At 41.6% G+C, this 23,776-nt stretch overlaps 4 protein-coding genes across 4 annotated transcripts; 1 reads left to right on the top strand and 3 right to left on the bottom strand.

Moving 5' to 3' along the window:
• The first annotated feature begins 3,404 nt into the window (after positions 1–3,404).
• LOC117052127 (olfactory receptor 5V1-like) lies at positions 3,405–4,346 on the top strand. The gene has a single exon (XM_033158881.1). It carries the CDS (start codon positions 3,411–3,413, stop codon positions 4,344–4,346), a length of 936 nt encoding a protein of 311 aa, XP_033014772.1. The 5' UTR covers positions 3,405–3,410.
• Positions 4,347–4,462: 116 nt separating this feature from the next.
• Positions 4,463–9,691, bottom strand: LOC117044792 (olfactory receptor 1020-like). The gene is made up of 2 exons (XM_033145638.1): positions 8,783–9,691; positions 4,463–4,564 (listed from the first exon to the last, which is right to left on the bottom strand). The coding sequence occupies exons 1-2, from the start codon at positions 9,689–9,691 to the stop codon at positions 4,463–4,465; spliced, it is 1,011 nt and encodes a 336-aa protein (XP_033001529.1).
• Positions 9,692–11,821: 2,130 nt separating this feature from the next.
• LOC117044699 (olfactory receptor 1009-like) lies at positions 11,822–14,031 on the bottom strand. Its single transcript, XM_033145529.1, has 2 exons — positions 13,122–14,031; positions 11,822–11,961 (listed from the first exon to the last, which is right to left on the bottom strand). The coding sequence occupies exons 1-2, from the start codon at positions 14,029–14,031 to the stop codon at positions 11,822–11,824; spliced, it is 1,050 nt and encodes a 349-aa protein (XP_033001420.1).
• Positions 14,032–20,330: 6,299 nt separating this feature from the next.
• Positions 20,331–21,284, bottom strand: LOC117044592 (olfactory receptor 10T2-like). The gene has a single exon (XM_033145435.1). It carries the CDS (start codon positions 21,282–21,284, stop codon positions 20,331–20,333), a length of 954 nt encoding a protein of 317 aa, XP_033001326.1.
• Between the last annotated feature and the right edge of the window lie 2,492 nt (positions 21,285–23,776).

The following is a 23,776-nucleotide window of genomic DNA, read 5'->3' as shown; positions in this document are numbered from 1 at the left end:
GGGGGGGAAATACTTTCCCCTTTTGCCAAATGGCAGTGGCAATATTTCTTATATTATACTTCAGAAGATGTACATTTCTCTTGAGTCCGCATAAGTTCTTCACATTGCCCCCTCCTCCTGTGGTGCTACAGATTACAAGGAAAGCAAGAAAGGCAAGTGGGTGAATTTCATTATACTGGCAATCTTAGGCAGTCAAACATTTTAGGTCTGTAGTGCTGTGTTGTTGTTTTTTAATTGGATTCATATTGTATTCATTCAGTATACTAAAGATCAAAGATCAGAACTCACCGAGGCATCAGTTGATAATGTTGGGCAAGTTTCCATTTCGCAATTAAAAGCCCCCTGTCTGTATAATGGAAATGCTGGTGGGAATGTATAGATATATAGTAGGTTTAGTATTGTTAGTAGCTTTGAATATATTGTTGTCATTACCCAAGATTTAAATCTGTTTGTGAGAATGCATACTGTAGGTTTAGTGACTGCAGTCCAAAAATGATAGTATATTTGGCATATGCAGTGGAACCTCGGTTTTCGAGTGTCTCGGAAGCCGAACGTTTCGGAACCCAAATGCCGAAAACCCGGAAGTTAATGCTTCTGTTTTCAAACGCGCCTCAGAAGTTGAACGGCTTCTACTGCGTGATTTTGAATTTTCTCAATGGAAATTGCTGACAGCCCATTGTACCTTGGTTGTCGAACGTTTCAGAAGTTGAACGGTCTTCCGGAATGGAATACTTTCGACAGCCAAGGTTCCATTGTATCAGCCGATGTAGGAATCCTTGAATTTTGCAGAACTGGGCAACATCTTCAGGGCAAAAGCTTTAGGAGGAGGGTAAGGATCAAACAGCCTGCTCAGTGAGCATGAAATGCTAACTCGCTGTTTGGGGAAAGGAGTGAAGAGAACGCTATAGCTGGACATTGCAACATTGTGTTGCAGGTCGAACTAGTATATTTGATAAAGTTAATAAATATAGCTGTTAAATGCTAAAAGCAATATATATATGGTGTTATATATATATATATATATATATATATATATATATATATATATATATATATATATATAAACACATAGAATAATACAATTGTAGAGTTGAAAAGGACCCCAATAGTCACCTTGTCCAACCCCGTGCAATTCAGGAATATCTTTCAGGCTTTGGTACTAATGTATTACCCATTATTCCAGTGGTCTCTAAAATTTTGAACAGAATAATTTACATTGCATAGTATATAATACAGTTTATATTATTAAACTATTATTTTCATCAAGTCTGCATTCCTATGCCATAGGATTGTGCAGATCTTCCTCTGCATGATCAGATAAAGAGATATTTCAGTGGAGAGGGAGGTGAGATTAGGGAGGTCTCCCTTCAGAAGCATACCCTCCAACATTTCTCTGATGAAAACAGGGGCATCCTAAATACTGTAATAATAATAATAATAATAATAATAATAATAATAATAATAATAATAATAATAATAATAATGTCCTGCCCATCTGACTGGACAGCTTCCAACATATATAAAAACATAATAAAACATTAAACATTAAGAAACTTCTCTATACAAGACTGTATTCCAATGTCTTCTAAAGCTTGTATAGCTATTTATCTCCTTGGCTCGGGCTGGGGGTTGCATAGCTCCATACCCTCCAACATTTCTCCAATGAAGACAGGGACATCCTAAGGAAAAGCAGGACATTCTGGGATCCAGTAAGAAACTGGGATGGCTTTTGTAAATCCGGGAATGTCTCTGCAAAATAGGGACACTTGGAGGGTCTGCAGAAGCAGTGGCAAGATCTCTTGCTACTGCTTCTGTGCCTGCTGTCAGTGCTCTGAAAGTGGTGAGGGAACAAATGGGGCCTTCTGGGTTTTTCACGGGTGTGGGTAAGGGGTGGTTTCAGATCCTCTGCATCCAATGCTCTGCAACCAACACCTCCCTTGAAGTTAGTGTTTGTACTTCTTGCCAAATGGAATAAAAGAGAGGGATATTTCTTTCTTTTTTTTTTAAATATCCCTCTGAAAGGAGATTAAAAAGGAATATCAACACTGCCAGTGGTGGTTCATTGTGGATGGTGGCTGTGGAAGCTCAGGGGTGATGAATTGGGTCTGTACTAAGAGACAGCCAAGATAGTAAATTATTTCACAGTGAAAAGTAAATATGACCTTGTTTAAAATAATGTTCAATGGAATCTGTATTGATATTTTGGCAACTCTCTTCCACTCAGCTGCCAGTTCCTCTTGGCCTGCTTGGTAGCCGTGTTTGTGGCAGGGATACAGGTATGGTACAAGTTCTATGTGATTAAAAGTCAAATGGTCTATCAGTTATACACTCCTGCTCGCCAACCCCATTTACCTGCTAACCTCTTTGCAAACTCCTACCTCCACACCTGGCCTAACCCCTTTTTAAGGAGGGCTGGTTGGAGGTGCTTTAGAGAGTGTGGTTTCCCACCTTTAAAGCATCAAGGTTTAACAGAGGAGGTAGCTTCTTCAGAGCTATTTGCCAAATTGTTGAAGCCTCCCCTCTCCATTAAACCTTGCTGCAGTCACATTTAACAGACAGTGCCTCTCATCCTCATTTAAGAAGTGCACTTGGACCACCTCCCATTCATGCTGCTTTCTTGCTCACTCGCACACCTGCCTGTCATTGTGTCATCATGCAGGAGTTGGTGTGGCCACCATGTGAACCACAGCATGACGACAGTGTTACCTTTTTGTATATACCGTAGGAAGATATAGACCTACTTATTGTTAGCAGAGTCACTTGAATAACAGAAGTAGTATCTGGAAAGAAGAGAAACTGAGAATACTTTACTTAGTAAACTAAACAAGAGCAGTATATAATATGAGGAGAAATAAGCAAAAGTTTCTTCATTCAGGCCTAGTGCATGCCAGGGAGACATAAAACCAGTGGCGGAGCTTCATGCTCCGGCACGGGGGGGGGGGCGGAGTACAGGCGGGGGCAGGGCTGACACGCATCCTGGGGGCGGGGTGCACCGCCCGCAGGGGTGTGGCGTGCATCCTGGGGGCGTGGCGTGCTGCCTGTGGGGGCGTGGCGCCCAGCGCGGGCGGGGGGGTCAGCCGTGATGGCACCCTGCCAGGATTGCGCCGCCGGGGGTGGTGCGCTCCCCCCACACTCCTCTTCCTCTGCCAGTGCATACAACTACACAAGAGGAAAACTCATTCAGAACAGCACAGCAAATCAGAACTCAGTAAGGATCACAGCATTCTGATTCATTGCCAGAAAACACCTACATCTCTCCTCTTGGTTGGCTGTCTTACTAATGATATAATTAACCCTTGGGTTACAAATTGAATGATCCCTGCTCTTTCTCTTCCGACACCTTTAACAAATCTACTTTCTCTCTGTGTGTATTTTAGATATTCCAATTGATTAATTCGATTGGCAGGAAGATGGAGAAAGACAACATCACAGAAACAAAAGAATTTTACCTGATTGAGCTCTCTGATGTTCCGGAAGTGCAAATCTCCCTCTTTCTGGTGTTTCTGCTGATCTACTTGATCACTCTGGCAGGGAATGGGGCAATTATCTTGGCAATAGCAACAGAAGTTCAGCTCCAGACCCCTATGTACTTCTTCCTCAGCAATTTATCTTTCCTGGATATTCTTTCCCCAACTGTAACTGTGCCAAAGATGCTCCAAGTCTTCATGTCCAAGGACAAAACAATATCATTTGCTGGCTGTGTATTACAACTCTTCCTTCTGATTGGTTTTGTGGGCACTGAAGTTTTCTTGCTAGCAGTGATGGCATATGACCGCTATGTGGCTATCTGCAGTCCCTTGCACTACACAAACATAATGAGTACACGGCTGTGTAGGCAGCTGGCTGCTGGGACTTGGCTAGCTAGCTTTATCCATGCCTTGGTTCTTACCTCGCTGACCTTTACATTAACTTTCTGTGTGCCCAGCAAAGTTAACCAGTATTACTGTGATATCCCTCCACTGGTTGCGATTTCTTGCTCCTCTACCTACATCTTTGAACTGGTTCTTCTTGTTGTGCCTGGTATTTTAGGAGCTGGTGCTTTCCTGGTCACTCTGATCTCTTATGTCTATATCATTTCTGCTATATTGCACATGCAGTCTGCTGAGGGAAGGAGCAAAGCCTTTTCTACCTGTGGTTCCCACTTGACTGTAGTTTTCCTGTTCTATGGGGCGACTATGGGCACCTATGTACGCCCCACCTCCAGCTATTCCCCCAAACAGGATAGAATTATTTCCATGTTGTATGTGGTTGTTACTCCCCTGCTAAACCCTTTGATCTACAGTCTGAGGAATAAGCAAGTTAAAAGGGCTCTGGTCAAAGCATTTGGCTTGAAAAGATTTCTGTGAATGGGCTCGGTTCATTTTTTCCTGTTTCTCAGTACTATCAAAATGCGTTGTTTATCCCATTCAGAAGTATCTCTCAGACTTGGCCTAAATCCCCAACACTGTGTACAGGTCTGTTTTTAAGGAAGAAGGCCACATGGTCTCCTCCCTCTTTCCTTTTCATTTGTGCTGCACAAAGTGAGAGAATCACTTTTGTATGGTGGTCCACATTCCCTCCACAGCTGTAGCAGTAAGCAGGGACAAAGCCAAAGAAGTTAACCTCTGTTTCTTTTATTTTAAGTGGCTATAAGGCTTCAAGCTAGCCTGACACTTGACAAGTCCTCTTGCTCCCTATTGGGCAGGTGGTGTTGCGGCCTGGCACCATCCTCCCTGCACAACCCCGTGGCAGTGCTGGGTGCGGAACCAGGTCAGATCATAGCCTGCCTGCAAACTGACCAATCACAGGCAGGCTGCTGTGGAGGACCTCCCTGGGGGTGGGGCAAACTGTACTGGGGGAATAAATACAGAGCCTGCCCAGGCCTTTTCACCCACTTCGTCTCAACTGTGTAATCCCACTCCACTGGAAATAGGCCAGTTTTGTTATTTTAGAAGGAAAATGTGAAAACTCTCCCCTCCCCCCACCAGCCCTTTGGAATGCAGCAATGGTCTCTTGCTGTTTTAAATGGCATCACTTGTCATGTACAGTAAGTCCACAATTCACACAGGGGTTACGCTCCAGGGACGTTGCCTAAAACCAAAATTATGTATACTCAAACCCCATTGCATTCAATGGCAGGTGGGATTGCCAAAGTCATTTTTCCTGGAACCCCATCTGCTTTCTGTCCCCTTTTTATTTTTTAAAAATTGCCATACATATAAAACTGAATGTGCACAAGTTAAATGCACATAAATTATGGGATTACTGTACTCATTTTTAAAATGAGACTGTTTACCTTTTAACCTTTTGGGTACTAATTTGGATAATTTATTGTTCTGTGAGTCAGCTTGGTAAAAGCAAGAAAGCTAGGGTATTAGTTTATTTGTAAGTCAATGAATAAATGCATAAAATATTTAACTGAAGTAGTAATTTGTGAACTCTCCCCTTGCTTGCCTCAGTGTGTTTGTGTTTGTGTTTGTGTGTGTGTATTTTGCTTTCTCAGAGAATTGTCCAGCACTTTTGTTGTTTATTCTTTTTTCGGGGGGGGGGGCACACTAAGAACTTGGAACCATGTTCCCTACCAGACCCCCACTTCTTCTCTTTAACTTTGAGGAGTGAGTGAGGGTGGAGGGGAGAGAAAGGAGAGAGATCCCTTGTTAGGATAAAACAAGCTTGCTCCATCTTCCATGTGATAGCCCTTTAAATATTTGAAGATGGCTATCATATCTCCTCTCAGCCTCCTCTTTACCAGGCTTAACATACCCAATTCCCTCAACTGTTCCTCCAAATGCTTGGTTTGCAGACCCTTGATCATTGTGGTCACCCTCCTTTACACACATTCCAGCTTGTCAATATCCTTCTTAAATTGTGCTGCCCAGAACTGGACACAGTATCCCAGGTGTGGTTTGACCAAGGCAGAGCAGAGTGGGACTATTACGTCCCTTGACTGAGACACTATACTTCTGTTGATGCAGCCTAGAATAGCATTTTCTTTTCTTTTCTTTTTGCCACTGCATCACACTGTAGATTCATGTTAAACTTGTGGTCTACTAAGATCCCTAGATCCTTTTCACATGCACTACTGGCAAGCCAGGTGCTCCCCCCCTCCCATTTTATATTTCTGCATCTGATTATTCCTGCCTAAGTGCACAACCTTGTTAGTTTTGGCCCACTTCTCCAATCTGTTGAGGTAATCTTGAATTCCAATTTTGTCTACCCCTCCCAGTTTTGTGTCATCTGCAAATCTGATGATCATCCCCTCCATTCTTTCATCCAAGTCATTTATAAATATGTTGAACAACAATGGACCCAGGACAGAACTCATTAATCATTCATCAATCATAGTTTTGTCTTTACTCGTTGGCTAAAAACATTGAAAGGTAGGAATGGGCTATTTTTTAAATGAAAAAATAAAGCTCAGAGTGTTAGCCCTCAGATAGGCATGGGCCCTAGTGCAATGACTCAAATTGTACCATGATAATCTGACCATGATTATGCTGTTTTTGCTTAGGAAGGGAGGAATGGGAAAGGGGGGCTAGCAAACCCCATTTCACACAAGACCCATATTCAAAGAATTTTGACCCCAACTGAAACACTTTTAGAACAGATAGTCATTGTGTACTCTGAAGCATGAGTGAATGCATGTGTAATATGAGTAGAAAAAGATGTGATAGACACTACTGACTTCAGTGGTTTGGCACCTGAAGCCCTCTTGTCCAGCAGGAAATTTTGGGCAGTGTCGGGGTTTGGGTGCTGGAGCTCCTCGTGCACAAACTTGGACTGCTCATGCACGAGGTACCAGTAGCGGGGAAAGCGGCCAGCGTTCCGCGTGCTTTTGAGCACGGGCGCCGGCCAAGTCTCACAATCCGAAGGAAGCTGAGTAAGCCGGGTGATGACTCCGAAGGTGCATGAGTTCTTAATTGCCTTCTAACTAAAATATTGCCTCGAGAAAATAGAGGATACCCTGAATCTGAATAGGTAGATCAACTCAAGGAAATTAAAAAATTTACCTTAAACCTTTTACTCCCCTTTTTACCCCAAAGAAAGACAGACACCGGTTATATCTTTAGTGGCTTTGGCAGAACCCGCGTAGGCTCGTCCCCTAAGCTAAGTTCTCCTAAGCTCAAAGTCCCTGCGCGCCCAATCTTCCGCGAGGCTAACTAAATAATACTAAAACCGAAATATCTTCCGCGAGCCTAGCCCTAGGCTAAACCTAAAAGAAACCTAACTAAAGCTAAACCAAATGATCTTCCGCGATCTAACTCTAACTAAAAGGAAAAACCCATCCAACCCATCCAGCCCGCTCCCAATACCCTTAAACTAAACTAAGGCAGAACGTCGTCTAACTGAACCAAAAGAACATAGGAAAAACGTGCCTAAGCGGGGGAGCCTCAGCCTTTTATTTAGGAACAAACGTGACATCATGATCAATGCCTCAACCAATAAAATCACTGTTGCTGCCCTCCAAAAAGGCGGGAAGCAAGTTTAACGCTCATTAATAACTTTGAACATGACCGGAACTATAAAATAAAGGCGGATTAATCTCGTTGGTGAACCAAACTATTCATTCTTACTTTCGCTTTCGCTTTTGCGCGTAGTAATACCAAAAGTAGTTCCCGAAAACTTCATTAAACAAATAAATAAATGTGGATCCTATGGCGGATCCGTGCAACGTATCCCGACAGGGCAGGTCAGCACAGTATGTGGAGCCTCCTATGGAAACCCATGGCTAGTAAGTAGAGGGGAGAAGTCATCTCCATGACTAGTGATGGGGGAGAAAAACAAATCAGTTTGCATTTAAAGGCGAACCCATCTAATTTGCACTTTCTGAAACAATGAAACACACTGATGTCTCGAAATTTGCACTACTCTGAATTTTGCAATGCAGTTAAATGATGTGTACAAAAATGTATAGATTAGGGGAAAGTATGCCTACAAATGCATCATTACTGAAAACATCATACAAAAATTCATGAGAGAAGATTGGGTTTCAAATATGTGTACATCAGATATGGGAAAATTCACACTAGAATGCTGAGGACTTTTAAAAATACAAACTGATGTAGAAATGTGGACAACTGGAAATATGAGAAACTTACATTGGCAGATTCACTGATCTCTATTCAAGGTACATCCTATAGGGGCTTGAATGACCAGTTGACTGGCCATCCTGCCACTCCAAAGGTGACAGCTGCCTTTCACCAGAAAATCCAATAATGGATAACCATTTGTGGGTGGTGGAGGCAGTACGGGTGGTCATCCTTTTCCGGGAATGCGTTGTTTGTTAAGAGGGCAGGAACAACAGAATCAGAGGCATTTGACCATAAGTGGCCACTGTAAGGGAAGGTGCTGTTGCTAGGAAGGAGGGGGGGGAGGAGCCCAGTTTGGAACAGCGCCATTGTTAAGGCTTGTTGCGCTCTTTTGTCTCTCGCTATTACGATTGAATAAAACTCATTCAAAAGTACTTTACCTTGTTTTCTCTGTTCTTTCTGCAACCGGGGTAGGAATGACTTTCCTGAATCCTTGACAATTCCCTCCCAAGGGGAGGCAACATGGCGCCCTCTCAGAATTGTGGTTTATATCACCCCTGAGCATTGGTTGATGGGATCTGGAGGGAACCCTATAGGAAGGTTATCATCACTGAACACAGCTCTGAAATGGTAATCAGTGTAGCATTTATCTCAGGGTCATAGAATCATAAAATTGTAGAGTTGGTCAAGTGTAATACTATGATTTTTTTAAACACAGGACCAGGGCTGCACTTTATTTAAACCATACTATTAAAACAATTTCTTCCCATCACTCTCTTCAAGGCCCCCTTCACTTCTTTGTTCCTCAAGCTGTAGATCAGAGGGTTCAGCATGGGGATAACAACAGCATAAAATACTGACACCACTTTGTCATAGTTCAGAGAATGAGCCGAGCTGGGTTGAAGATACATGAAGAAGAGGGTGCCATAGAAAATGATAACAGCTGTCATGTGTGAGGCGCAGGTGGAGAAGCCTCTGTGACTCCCGCCTGCAGAGTGTTTCCCAAAGATGGCAGACAAAATGTAGACATAGGAGATGATGATTGCCGAGAGGGAACTGCATAAGTTGATAGCAGATAGAGCTAAAAGCTGGATTTCCTTCGGTCGAGTGTCAGAGCAGGACAATGCGAGAAGCGGTGGGTCATTGCAGTAGAAATGATTGATCACATTTGATCTGCAGAAGGACAGCTGAAAAGTCAAGGCTGTTTGAACCACTGAGCTCACAAAGCCATAGGTATATACACTGGCCACTGCCGCACTGCAGAACTTCTTAGACATAACTACGTGATAAAGCAATGGGTTGCAGATGGCCACATAGCGATCATATGCCATCACAGATAGTAGGAAGAATTCAGTCATCACCAGACCATCAAACATGTAAAACTGTGCTGCACACCCAGCAAAGGAAATGGTTTTCCTTTCAGCTAAAAGGTCCCATATGGCTTTTGGAGTAACTGCAGAAGAGTAGCTGGCATCCAGAAAAGCCAAGTGGCTGAGAAAGAAGTACATTGGGGTTTGTAGCTGTTGATCCATCTTGATCAAGATGATCATCCCTACATTTGCACCCAGAGTGATGGTATAAATCGCCAGGAATGTGATAAAGAGGATAGTTTGCAATTCTGGATGATCTGTGAATCCTGAGAATATGAACTCAGTCACTTGGGTTTGATTTTTTGCGGTCATTTATTCTAGGTCTTTTCACCTGCCAGGGAGGGGTAGAAAAGGAAACTTGAAAGGAAGAAAATAGTTAGACTTGAAGATTTATTTGCAGTATGAATTGCAAATTTGATCAACTGGAGCTAACCAGCTTCCAAATTCAAAAGTACATTTCAAACGTACAGGATAGAAAAGGATGTGAAATGGACATCATAACGTAATTTCTGTAATCTCTGTGCAATGGATCAAACAGTTGATGTCTGTGTTTGCTTTTCAGCAACTCTAAAAGGGAAAAGTACTCTTTTAAAATCTTTAGTTAGAAGCATAACATTAGAACCAGTGTGAGCCGGGAGGGAATCTGATTCCACTTTGCATCCTCTTTCTTATTACTGCAGTGCTGCGGAAGAGTTCTACATAGCTCTGCTATTCTGAAGGTGATGGTGGGACTTTTTCAATGTCGTCATAATCATGACAGATGTGGATCATTAATCAAGCTGTTGTTCATATTCTAATTCTGGAAAAAAATGCCTTTGATCTAGTGACAGACAGTGAAAAACAACCTCTTCTATTTCTAATTTTATTTCCACCTTCTTTAATTTTATCTTTACTATCCTCCCCTCATTAAATGATGCTTTACAATTTGGGCTGATATGTCTTGCTTTCTCTCCCCTTTCCTTTGCTTATTTTTTTTCTTGCTCAGGTGCTTTGGATGCCTACTTTTTTTTAAGCTGGGTTTTGAGTGTGCAAGGTGCTTTATAAATTGATTATAAAGCTATTACTATAAAAAGACTGCGATGCAATTTGGATCACTTGAATATCTTTAAGCTGCAAACTGTTGTGAATATTGAGTCTTACTGACTTCAAAGGGAAATATCTCTTATGAATTTTCTCATTTGCTGTGAGAAATAAGCTGTGAATACAGTGGTACCTCTGGTTGCGAACGGATCCGTTCTGGAGCCCCATTCGCAACCTGAAAGGTCTGCAACCTGAAGCGCCGAATCTGCGCACATGCGAAGCACCGAACCCGGAAGTAACCCATCCTGGTACTTCCGGGTTTGGCACATTCGTAACCCGTGCCGAACGCAACCCGAGGTATGACTGTATAGTAAAAGCCTCTTCAAACTTCAGCCTTCCACCCAGAGGTTGATAATCAACCCAATGCCTGAGCCAAAGTCTACCTATATCTGTATTCAAAAAAGGGGTGGCCGCCTTTTCTATCGCAGAAGGTTGTCGTATCAAGTTTGTTGTAAGTATCATTGCTCTATGTCTTTGTCCACGGAATGGGTGGGTGGGGGGGGTGCTGTGAGTGGATATGCAATAAACTTTTTATTTCTCATAGAAAATGTGGATAATATCAGCGGGAGTCAAATGGCATCTTTGGGGTAAATACTAGCAGATTGGAGAGGATTTCCATGGGAAAATAGTGGCCAGAGAAAAGGCCAACTCACCTTTCCATGGTCCTGGAAACACACGCATGGTAAATACATTGTCTACTATGGATCTTACTCCAGCTTAGATTCTAGAGCTTTTAAATGCAAAACTACATAATATATCACCCCAGTATTAATACTACTGTTAAATTCATCCAACTGTGTACATTTACCCATATATGTGTAAAGCTCCCCATATATCCAGATCACCAAACAGACATACTACTTCTGATGAAATATTTTTCATAATTTGCAAAAAGATGGAAGTAAACATGGAGTTAATTACTGTCGATGACAGAGAAGTACAGCAGTAATCACTGGCTGTCACAAAGTTATTACCCAAGACCCACCTGATCTAAGTAATGCAAGCTACAGCAGTATTGAGAAAACCAGATAGGGTAGAATTAGTAGAATGGGATATATATAATATCTGCTTTAGATAATCTCCTGAGTACTTTATGCCTTGAATGTCTCAGTACTCAATTAAAGGCACACAGCAATTAAAATTAATGCACAGGGCACCATAGTTTACTTTCCCCCACTCCCTTGGGGTTTCCAGTTTATTATATTCTCTTACCTTATATTTGGATCAAACTATATGTTACACATGAATGTATGTCTCAGAACCTTGACATCTGTTTCATTTATGACAGGGATGGAGAACTTGCACCCCACCAGCTGTTTTTGCACTCCAGTTCCCATCAGCCCCACCCAGTATGACCAATGACTAGGGGTGGTCCGCCCATAAGGTGGGCTGAAGCAGCCACCTTGGGCAGCAGAATCCCATGAGGTAGCACCCATGCGGACACTCCGCCCATCCCGCCATTGCCACAGTTGTGTAACTGTGGCAGTTTCTGGTGAGGTATTGTGGAATTGTGTGCCAAGGCCCTGTGACCCACAGTTCCCTCTGAAAACAAGGGAAAGTTGGGTGTTGTGTCTGAAATAAGAATGTGACATATTGAGAAATGTTCAGTAGCTAGTGAAAGAGAATTGGATCTTGAGCAACAATGTCGATGGAAGGAATCACAATGAAATAACACCGTGACACAGAAATGCTCTGATAATCTGACTTCCTTGAAGTGATTATCATGTTGTAGAATGTGGTCATAGCTGATTCATTGTAACTCAGTTTAAGGATAAGGTCGTCATTATTGAGAAGATATGCATAAAGATACTAGCATCCCAGATGGGGTCAGACTAAGGAAAGGGGTCTAACTTTCTTTGTTCACGTAACACAACTATGTAATTGAAGGAAGAACTGTAATTCTAATGGATTATTGAAAATTGCTTTATTTTATATAAGCTGTTTATTTTAAAGTTACTGTGACTTTTTATATTGGATCAGATTGTTACTATTAATGTTTGAATATATATAAAAATAAAAAAAAATGTCCAGTAGCACCTTAGAGATCAACTAAGTTTGTTCTTGGTATAAGCTTTCGCGTGCATGCACACTTCTTCAGATACATATATCTGAAGAAGTGTGCATACACACGAAAGTTTATACCAAGAACAAACTTAGTTGGTCTCTAAAGTGCTACTGGACAATTATTTATTTATATATATATTTCGACTGTGTCAGACCAACACACCTTCCTACCTGAATCTATTAATGTTTGATTTTGATTTTGAATTTTTATGTGTGTTGGAAGCCGCCCAGAGTGGCTGGAGCAACCCAGCCAGATGGATGGGGTATATATAAAAAGATGATATTATTATTATTATTATTATTATTATTATTATTATTATTAGTCAATGGTAGAAGATCTGCTTTGCATGCAGAAGCTCCCAGGTTCAGTATCTCCAGGAGGGCAGGGAGAGCTATGTCTTAAACCCTGGAAAGCTATCACCAGTTAAAGTAGAGAATAGCGAGCAAGTTGAACCAATGGTCTGGTGCAGTGTAATGCATCTCTCTATGTAATCTTACCTTGGTTTAAGTTGTTCGGTCTTGGGGTGCGACATTGGTTGCCACCATTTCCCCCAATGCTTTTGGAAGGGGGAATGTTCTTTCGTTCTTGTTGTGGCTTTTCTAATGGCCTCTTTCACCTCTTTGTTTCTCAAACTATAGATTAGGGGGTTGAGCATGGGTATCACTAATGTGTAGACTACAGAAACCACCATATTACCATCTAGTCCAGATTTCAGGTTGGGATGTATATACATAAAGGTCCCCGTTCCATAAAGCAGAGCCACTGATGTCAAGTGAGAAGCACAAGTGGAGAAGGCCTTGTGTCTGCCCTCGACAGAGTGTATTTTCAGGATGGCAGATAAAATGCAGAAGTAGGAGATAATAATGGCTGAAAGAGAGGTCATAGCAACTGCTCCAGATGCAAAGACTGACAGTGACTCTGAAAGGAAGGTTTCAGAGCAGGAAAGCTTCAGAAGTTTAGGGATATCACAGAAGAAATGTTTGATGATGTTGTGTCCACAGTAGGATAATCTGAATATACACACTGTCTGCAGCGCTGAGTTGGCAAAACCAGCTGCATACGATCCTACAACCAGGCAGCTGCACACTCTTTGGGACATGACAGCAGAGTATAGAAGTGGGTTACAAATAGCCATGTAGCGGTCAAATGCCATCACAGCCAAAAGGAAACACTCGGTACTCACAAAGGCAGCAAATGAGCACAGCTGAGCAGCACAGCCAGCATAAGAGATGGTTTTATCACCCACCAAGTAGCTCACCAGCATCTTGGGGGCTATAGCAGAGGTATAGCAGAGGTCTGTGAATGATAAGTGGCAGAGGAAGAAGTACATGGGAGTGTGCAGCTGGGAGTAAGTCCTGATCAGCACAATCAGGCTGAGGCTTCCAGCCACAGTGATAACATAGATGGCTAGAAATAGCAGGAAGAGGGCAATCTGCACCTTTGGGTCATCAGTGAATCCCAGCAAGATGAATTCTGTCACCCTACTGTGATTATTCTGCTTGTCCATCTTTTCAGCATCAAGAACCTGGAGAGCGAAGATGATAATTGAACAAAGCAAGTAAATAAAGCTGAATAACACCAACCTATCTAATATTTACATGTTATGCTAATTTGTTGCTGCGTCAGTGCTCTGACTGTGTTCCAGGGATGTGGATCTAGCCAGTAAATACTTGGCCTCCTCTTTCTCACAAAAGTTCCTTGTTTTGTTTGACTCCAGTTACAAAAGCTGAGACTGCTGAGTAGACTCTTGGACTGGGATATTGTTTAGTGGGGGGTGGGGTTGTTGCTGTTACTCATATTAATTATTGTATCTTTACTTTAGATATTGTAATGGTTTATGTGGTAATTGCTTAATTTGGTTGTGCACTTTTAAATGTTTTATTTACTGTTCACGACTACTTTGTTATGTTTGTAATTATGATCCCCTCCCCCCATGCTGTAAGCCACACTGAGCATGGTTTCAACTATGGAAAGGCGGTGTGCACATGAGAACTAGCATCACATAAAGCAGGGATGGAGAGCAGGAATGGCGGCTATGAGATGCTTTTGGACTACAGGTCTCATAATCCTTGAGTATGTCATGCTGGCTGTAGCTGATGGGAGGTGGAGTAGAATAATATTTACAGGGTGACAGGTAAGGATGGGGGAGGATTTTGGTTGGTTCCAGAATTTGGGACAAAACTCCATGGTCTACATTTGATGGGCTGGATGGGAACACAGACATGCAGATTAGATTGCATGTCTACAGACCTTTCGAATCGTGATCTGCTCATTCCTAGTTTTTTCCTTTTTTTATGGTATCGCCCAAGGGCTTACAAGCTCTTTTTCTCCTCTTAAAAACATCCCCCCCCCCCCGCTGCTTGGCAGTGATAAGGCTACTAAGGACATTTTACACGGGGAGGGTGTGTGTGTACTAGGGTGGGGATCAAGTAAAGAAGAGTTCTGGGATGAAGTTATTTTATTTCTGGAAACTCAAATAAAGAAGGAAGCCTCGCCTCAATGCTCCATCACAAAACATTCAATGCTGACTAATGCACAATAATCACCACCTTCTGGTTCTATATTTTGAATCACCAACTCAGCTTAGACGTAGGGTGGGATAAGAATCTTTTTCTTTTAAATCACCCTGGTTGTGAGTATAAGGAAAGGGAGGAAAGAGTGTTGAAGGGTAATTAGCCACCTTCAAATTGGTGAACAAGACAGCGTTCTTTAAATGGCACAGTTATCACTGAAGTTACCCTGCCCCCCCTATTATTTAACTCCCCCAAGTGGCATTTACTGATACTGATTTTCATTATGCTATTCAATAAAGCTTCAGGACAGGTTCTAGAAAACAAAACATAAAAAGGCTTCAATTTGGAATTAATGTAACAATAATCCCTATCCTAAAGTTACATGAGTAAAATCCTCCCAACCCATTTTTGTTCCAATAGCAGCTTAACACTCAAGGACATCTTAGGATCAATTAAAAAAGCAGGTGCACAATTTTAAAAGCTTGCCTGTGCCTTTTCTGCTGCAGATGTATGCAAGGGGTTGTAAAAGAGCTCCCATCAAATTAATGTGGAAATACTACATTTCTGAGAACTTTAGGGAAGAAGAAGAAGAAGAGGAGGAGGAGGAGGAGGAGGAGGAGGAGGAGTTTGGATTTGATATCCCACTTTATCACTATCCGAAGGAGTTTCAAAGCGGCTAACATTCTCCTTTCCCTTCCTCCCCCACAACAAACACACTGTGAGGTTAGTGGGGCTGAGAGACTTCAAAGAAGTGTGACTAGCCCAAGGTCACCCAGCAGCTGCATGTGGAGGAGCGGAGATGCAAACCCGGTTCACCAGATTACAAGTCTACCGCTCTTAACCACTACACCACACTGGCTCCATCCTACTACTGAATCCATCCTACTAACCTCTTCAATGCTTCCTCTTCTTTCAGTATGGAAAATAGTGAGATTTATGGCTTACCTTTTGCCCCATGCTTTCTAGGCACAGGTCCAAGCTTTCTCGGTCTGTTCATTTTTGTTTCTGCCCTGTAACTTTCCCCAGGAAAACCCAATCTTTATCGCTGATTCAGAGCAAATGACAATTTGGGTTGTCCATGGATTGCTGTTTGCTCCAATTCAGTGGCAAACAGCTTTTCACTGAGAAAGCAGCAGGCCAAAAATTAAACAAAGAGCTGGGATACAGACCCAGAAAGCCGGAACCTGTCCTTTGAAATGTGGAGCAGAGGTAAGTGTGGACGAGCCTTATGTCTGAACTCAGGCCTTCTGCAAGTTTACTCAGAAGTAGATAGTAAAGCGGAAGCAATGGAAACTACCTTTAGGGATGGAACCTTCTGAACAACTTGATGCTGAAGTTATCCACATGAGTCTTTCTTTCTTTCTTTCTTTCTTTCTTTCTTTCTTTCTTTCTTTCTTTCTTTCTTTCTTTCTTATTCTTATCTTGCTCCTTTGATCTTGTCAAGAAGGAAGGTATTCCTTTCCCCCGGTTCCACTAAAAATACGAACATTTCTTGGGTATTATATGCATATGCACTCCAGGTTCCCTAAAGTAACCAGGACGTTAAAAAGATGCATACAAAAAAGCATGTAACTGTATAAAAATTCTTACATATTAATAGTTAAAATATAGTACCACATTGGGCTCGATTCTTTTGTACATATTCACATGCTCTATCCTCCATAATTTTGTTTAAAATTTTGAATATAATCAGTTGTGCATTTTTTTAAAAAGCGACAATGCACCAGTGGCTTGGTTGTAAGAGAATACTTGATGTAAGAAGTAATCCAGTATGGCCAGAAGTGCCAAATTCCATTGATAAATATATTTCAAACAGATTTCCTCTCTATCTCTAACTACTTTATACTGACTCAGTTTGGCCTACATTGACAAACAGTATGTCTCCAACATTTCACAGCCCAACCTGGAGATTCAAGAGAAAGGTGCTGGGACCTTTTGGGTGCAATTCATATGCTCATCCACTAGGCTATGAGCTTCTTCAGTTGGGCTATTCTCTGTCATCCCACCCCTCTATTTGTTAGTGAAACACATTATACTTAGGGAATATTATTGAACTTACTGTATGGAAAGTGTGGAAGAGAAAACAAACTTTTCAAAGCCTTCTGATTTAATGATCTGTACGCTATAGTTTGAAAAGACTTGATTCTCTCATTTTATACATGGAAAATTAATATATTATGGTTGTGTTAAAAACACACACCACACTATGATATCCTGTGGGTAAAGGGAGAGTTCATATTTACTCTAATGAATCCCAGGTGCTCAGTACACACCACACAACATTTCAGTCCTGAAGTTGCAGAAACCTGCACCCCAGAGATTGTTTGCAAATGGCACTCAGGTGCACCAATAGTTCACAAGATGGAAAATGATTAAACGGAAGCAGAAGAAAAACAAATGGAATGCATTTCTGATTGCACCATGTAAGAGAAAATAGCTTCAGGCGTTACTCAAGTGTAGAGCATTTCCATGCTAAACTGGAGCAGAGTTGTCGTTTTAACACCCGCCCCCCCTTCCCTGACACTGCGTCTCATTTCTCTAACATTCCTATTTTGAACATCAGTGTCTTCAAAGGAACCCCAATGCATGGCTCTATAGGTGCTCCAATCACACACAGAGCCTCTACTTGTAAGCAGGTGCTGGTGCTGCGGTTCCATGGCAGACAAGCACACTGAACACACAGATGTCACAGGAAGGACATGCAAGGCCAGATTCAGCAGAGACAAAAGCATGCCCCCAACCTTGCTTCAGCATGGAAATGTCTGACATGTTAATAATACAGTGAGTAACCCCCCGTGTTGCAAAATACGAGTCAGCAATATCAAAAGCAACACAATGACCAGAAACAAATACAATATGAAAAACTTTATGGAATGATTCAAAACATCAGAACTAACAAACAATGCCAGACTTTACCTGGCGGAGAACAAGCTGTGAAGCTTTGTATAATCAGCAAATGTCTAATTCTGATGTCCAACTCTGAACAGTGTTTCCGGATAATAACTACTGTTTCGTTGAATTCTTCATCAGCGAATTAGTTCAACACTTGTTAGTAGAAAGATATGTAATTTCTTCATTAACCAGTCTTTTTTCGAATAGATATAATAAACATGAAAAAGCTCTGGAACAGTGTTCATGCAATTATTTAGTCACTGTTTCTGGTCATTGTGTTGTTTTTGATATTGCTGATCTTAATAATACATGCACAGTACAGTCGAACCTCTGCCTACCACCGCCTCTTCTTACGGTCGTTCCAAGTCGCGACTGCAGCAAACCCAGCGCATGCACAGGAGCGGCGTTCAGCATTCATGCATGCGCAGGAGCGGCGGCCAACATTCACACATGCGCAGAAGCAGGCAATGGCCGCCTGCGCCTGTGCACAATGGTGCCTCTCCCAGTGACCCGTTTCAACCTTCGAATGGACCTCCAGAACAGATTATGGTCGCAAATAGAGGTTCCACTGTAATCATCTAGTAATGATCTGAAAATGAAGAATAATGTTGCAATCCTATATGCCCACATTTCCAGGAGAAAGCTATAAAATACATTTGTGAATTTATGATCCCAGGACAGCAAACCTGTGCTGAATACTAACAACAACCCCCTGCATTGCAGGGAGTTGGACTAGATGACCCTTGGGGTCCCTTCCAACTCTACCATTCTATGACTCTAACATCATCATCATCATCATCATCATCAACAACAACAACGTATTTATATTTATTTATTAGATTTCTCACCCACTCTTCATCATAAAGTTCCAGAGTAAACCATAGTTTAAAATGGAATAAAACCAACCATCAATACAAAGGAAAAACTGATACACTCATTTACCCTTTTCAGAAGGGTCATAATAATACGGTTCAGCTTTCAGAGGCCATAATAAAAAGCTGCATCTTCAGCACTGGGTTGGGTGACTCTGTCAGTTTTAGTTCCTCTCCATTTTTCATTTGTTGACTCTTAAGTTCAGTTCTCGACATGTCCATGGATTTGCATTTTTAAAAATACTCCTCATGAAAATTCATCTGCATGTTTGTGTGAGTTACTCTTAATATTCATATTTTTGCATTCAGTTGTGACCAAGATTTATATTTTGTAAAGCAATTTTCACTAAAATGTCATTTTCATGCACAGTTTACACTAGTATATGCAATTTGTACAATCACTTGGCTATAGAACAACATTGCAAAATTCAGAAAAGTGAAAAATTCAAAGGATTTCTCTGTTTCAGTTCTATTATTATTACTGATTACTGAATCACATTTCAAATACCTCCCTCAAGGTGATGCACAATAAAGAGGCATCCTGTTCTTTAATTCTAAGTATGTCTGGTTCCAACGTTGTCATTATTTTACATCTGGCTCCAGTAGTTCAGCCTGAAGGAAAGTAGATCCTGCAAGCCCAAATCACTTTTCATTTGGCTCATTTACATTGACAGTGAAAGGTAAAGGACCCCTGGCAGTTAAGTCCAGTCATGAACGACTCTGGGGTTGCGGCTCTCATCTCACTTTACTGGCCAAGGGAGCCAACATTTGTCTGCAGACAGTTTTTCCGGGTCATGTGGCCAGTATGACTAAGTCACTTCTGGCAAAACAGAGCAGCACACAGAAAAACTGTTTACCTTCCTGCCAGAGTGGTACCTATTTATCTACTTGCATTTTGACATGCTTTCGAACTGCTAGGTTGGCAGGAGCTGGGACCAAGCAACAGGAGCTCACTCCGTTACAGGGATTTGAACTGCTGACCTTCTGATTGGCAAGCCCTAGGCTAAGTGGTTTACGTGGTAAAAGAAGAAGAATCATTGATTAGGAACTATATTCCAGTTTAATAGGGACAATTATACATAACCCATTCTGTCATTAAAAGATGAAAATGTACATATGTTGGCTTTCCATATTATATTCTGCATGAATCACATCCAGCAATTCTCACAGTACAAATCACTGTGTACTGATTCATTAAGTTAATATTCATTGCTCAAGGACGAATACTGATGAACTGGATGGGGAAGCTGTACTATAGAACTGTATTATGCTATTCAGGGCCAAGCTACGCTTAACGGTAAATGTGTGGATTAGCATGCCATGTATTTTGGAAAACTGTAAACAGCAGTCATTGGGGGAAGTGATCAGGACTGGGACCAGATAGTGTGGGAGAGGGGATTTAGCTTTTCTTCCAACAGAAAAATGCTCTCAAGCTACCCCCTTATGTTAAGTAGCAGGCCCTGCTGAATCAAGTGCATCCTCCATCACAGCGTGGATGTCCATTAACAAAATGACAAAATGCGTTCTGTTCACAGTTTCTGAGAACAGAATGAGCGCACTAGTAATTTCTTTATGGCTATTTTAACTTCCCTGTTTCTTAATGTATATATCACAGGGTTCAGCAGAGGGGTTAGAAAGACATAAGTCACTGAGATCAATGTTTCCTGATCTAGCGATGAGGAAGACTCAGGTCTCAAATACACAAAGGATGCACACCCAAAGTGTGTTATCACCACTGTGAGGTGGGAGGCACATGTGGAGAAGGCTTTCTGCCTCCCTAAGCTGGAGGGGATCCTTAGGATGGCAGAAATGATGTAAAGGTATGAGACAAACATCACCATAACAGTGCCCAGCAAAAGAATGGCACTCAAAATAATGATTGCAATGTTAGTCAGGTGCAAGACTGATTCATCAATGCAAGCCAGCCTCAGCACAGGTAGGAAATCACAAAAGAAATGCCTGATTCCATTTGGCCCACAGAAGGGCAACCTGAAAATGAGGGTATTAATACTCCCTGATATGATACATCCAATTGCACATGAAGCAGCTACCATTTGGGTACAAAGCCTTTTGTTCATCAGTATATGGTACTGAAGTGGGCAGCATATTGCTACATACCGATCGTAAGCCATAGAAACAAGCAGGATACAGTTGCTTCCAGAGAAGCCAAAGAAACAAAATTGCTGCATGGCACACCCAACAAAGGAAATGGATTGACTGCCTGTCACCAGGGTCACCAGCAACTTTGGGATGGTGGCAAATGTGCTGCAGGTTTCTGATGCGGAGAATGCAAAGAGTAGAAAGTACATGGGGCTGTGTAAAGTCCGGTCGAACAGGATGACCGACATGATGGTGATGTTGAAGACCAGGATTGTGCCATATATAAGAGAGAAACCTAGGAAAAGGAGAGTTGGTTTCTTTCCAAAGACAGAAAACCCCAGCAAGACAAATTCAGTCACTGAGCTGTCATTTCCTTTATTCATGTTACCAATAATGTTATCTGACCTGAAAGGAGAAAGGAAGTGAAGTCTTATTAGTTTTAAAAAAATCTATATATCTATTTCAGTTTCTCATTTTTTGAATCTTCACCAACCAAGTGTTTTTTTAAAGTCATTTTACAAATGTATAAGCAGTTTAGTATTCATTTTTCCCTAATATGCACAAATCTGCAAGAAATGTTGCTTAATATAAATAATCTATATATGTTGTATTTCATGTATATATGGCTATTTATGAACACCTTCCCTCTATATGCAGATTTATCATGGGAAAGTTCAAAGAAGTGGAAATTTTGAAGGACAGGCATGTTTTGGCCTCTGCATTGCTTTAACAATAGCAAACTATGTAGTTTCGCATTCCAGTGTGAAGAGGACCAAAATTCTCCCTCGTACCCTGCAGTGAACTATCCCGTGTCACGTATTCTGAGGCTGAATAGCACTTTGAAAAGAATTGATCTCTGTCTTCTTAGGCATTGTTCCATAACACACGTAAAAAGATGCTTCATCTAATCCTAACAGTTGGTATAGGACTGAAGAAACCCTCCAAGCTGAATACCAGCCAATTTTTTGACTCGTTCCTCATGCGGCTCCTGTGTCTCTCTCAGGCTTTAAGAGGAACTCCTTTCTCATTTGTCAAATTGCATTTTTAAAATGATCACTGAAACAAAATGGAGACTAGCTTTAATGCATGAAGAGATGGATGCTACCATCTCCTAGTATCTTACCTCCAGGTAGAATAATGCAGCTCTGCAGTTGTGGGAGACCCCACTTTGATACCATGCTAATAATACAAGCACTGGTTTACCACTTGGGAACATATTCCCTGGATAATACAGAGTATTCAAAACTTAGATAAAATAATTATTCTCTGGAGTTGGATGGTAAAGGTGGAGGGTTTGGTCAATAAAGCTGAGTATTGATATAAATTGCTTGAATTTATTTCTTATATAAAATTATGTTTATTCCATAAAAGTTTATGACATTTAAAAAAGAAATATATACTAAAATGGTGTGCCTTTTATAGATCCAAAACAGTGATCATTTTTGCTTTCTCACCTAAGTTGTACACAGAAAAACTGCCTTTCTTTTCAATTGCCCATGGGGTTAAAAACTCAGGCTGTGCACAGTACTCATGATTTGGCCCAGGCCCAATTTGGCAATCCTGATTTTTTAAACCATTGTTTTAGAAACTGCTGTGAGGGTTGTTTTTGGTTTTTACTATGAAACGTTAGATACATTTTGTGAAATAAATTCAAGAATCGTGATTAGGCTGCAATCTGGCTGAGATTGATCTGAACCCAAAGCAACCTGGGCCCTAAATTTAGTCAGGAGTTTTATAAAGGCCGTAATGAAAAAAAAACAATTTAAGCTCTAATTGAATATGTGGTCAGTGTGTCTTCCCACCCCACCAGAGAAGGCATAATCAGGGTTATACAACTCAATGTGATTGGTGACCTTGTCTCACTTCCCCCCTCCTAGCCCAGGTACCACAGGGTATTAAGCCCTAATAAAACATGTGGCTGGCAATAAGTAGTGGGGGAAGAGGGAGAGAATGCAGATGGGATTGTCTGACTACATCATCTCCTTTGCACTCTCCTCACCACCTGACTGCCTCTCCATTTTGACAAACACTGGATTGCTCCAGGTGGGACCGAACTAAGAGAATCATGGGCTGCCTTGACTCACTCAGCTGGAATGAGTTTGGGATCGAGGATTTGCTCTGAGCAGATGCACAACCCTAATAAAAGCCACAATCATCTCCTGTATTTCCAAACTTCATGGAGTGAGTGTTGTTGGAGCAAAAGAACACCTGTACACATTAGGTTCCTCCTTACCTTGTCTTACCAGTTTTGTGGTCAGGCCACAAAACTTTGGGGTTTCTCTGAGCCTGCTAACATTAAACGTCTGAATGTTAAAATGAAAATCCACTCTATATAAAGTACAAGGAGGGTTCTAACATGTACAGTGAAAAATGGGTTGAGTAAGTATGTCCAAGGACTGTGGTAGAATGAGAGATTGTATGATGCTAGGGTGGGAGAAGGCGGATGGGTAAAGGATGAATGGTTAAGATGACATATATCTTACCATACAGGAAATGCTCTCACAGACTCTTTGGATTCTGCCATGTAAACCATTAATAAATCTGACTGAATGGGAATTTTGTACGAGCCTCCATATTTGAACCCCCAAGGGAAGCTTTGAAGGTGTGTATTGGGCCTCAAAGGATCTTAGGTTTTCCCCTCCCTACCTGAGAAGGGGAGCTCTAAAGGCTTCTTGCACCCAACCTGGACAACTTCAAAGGATGATTGGACAAATCCATGGAGAGTATGTGTGGCTACTAGCCTTGATGGCTAGCTCTGCCTCCATAGTCGGAAGCAGTAATGGTTCTGAATACCACTTGCTAGAAACTACAGGAGGGAAGAGGGCTCTTGTGCTCAGGTCCACTTGCTGGTTTCCCAGAGGCATGCAGTTGGCCA

Source organism: Lacerta agilis, chromosome 1 (genome assembly GCF_009819535.1).
Source record: "Lacerta agilis isolate rLacAgi1 chromosome 1, rLacAgi1.pri, whole genome shotgun sequence".
NCBI lineage: Eukaryota > Metazoa > Chordata > Lepidosauria > Squamata > Lacertidae > Lacerta > Lacerta agilis.
The sequence above is the reverse complement of the archived record's forward strand: the minus strand, read 5'-3'. Positions and strand labels throughout refer to the sequence as shown.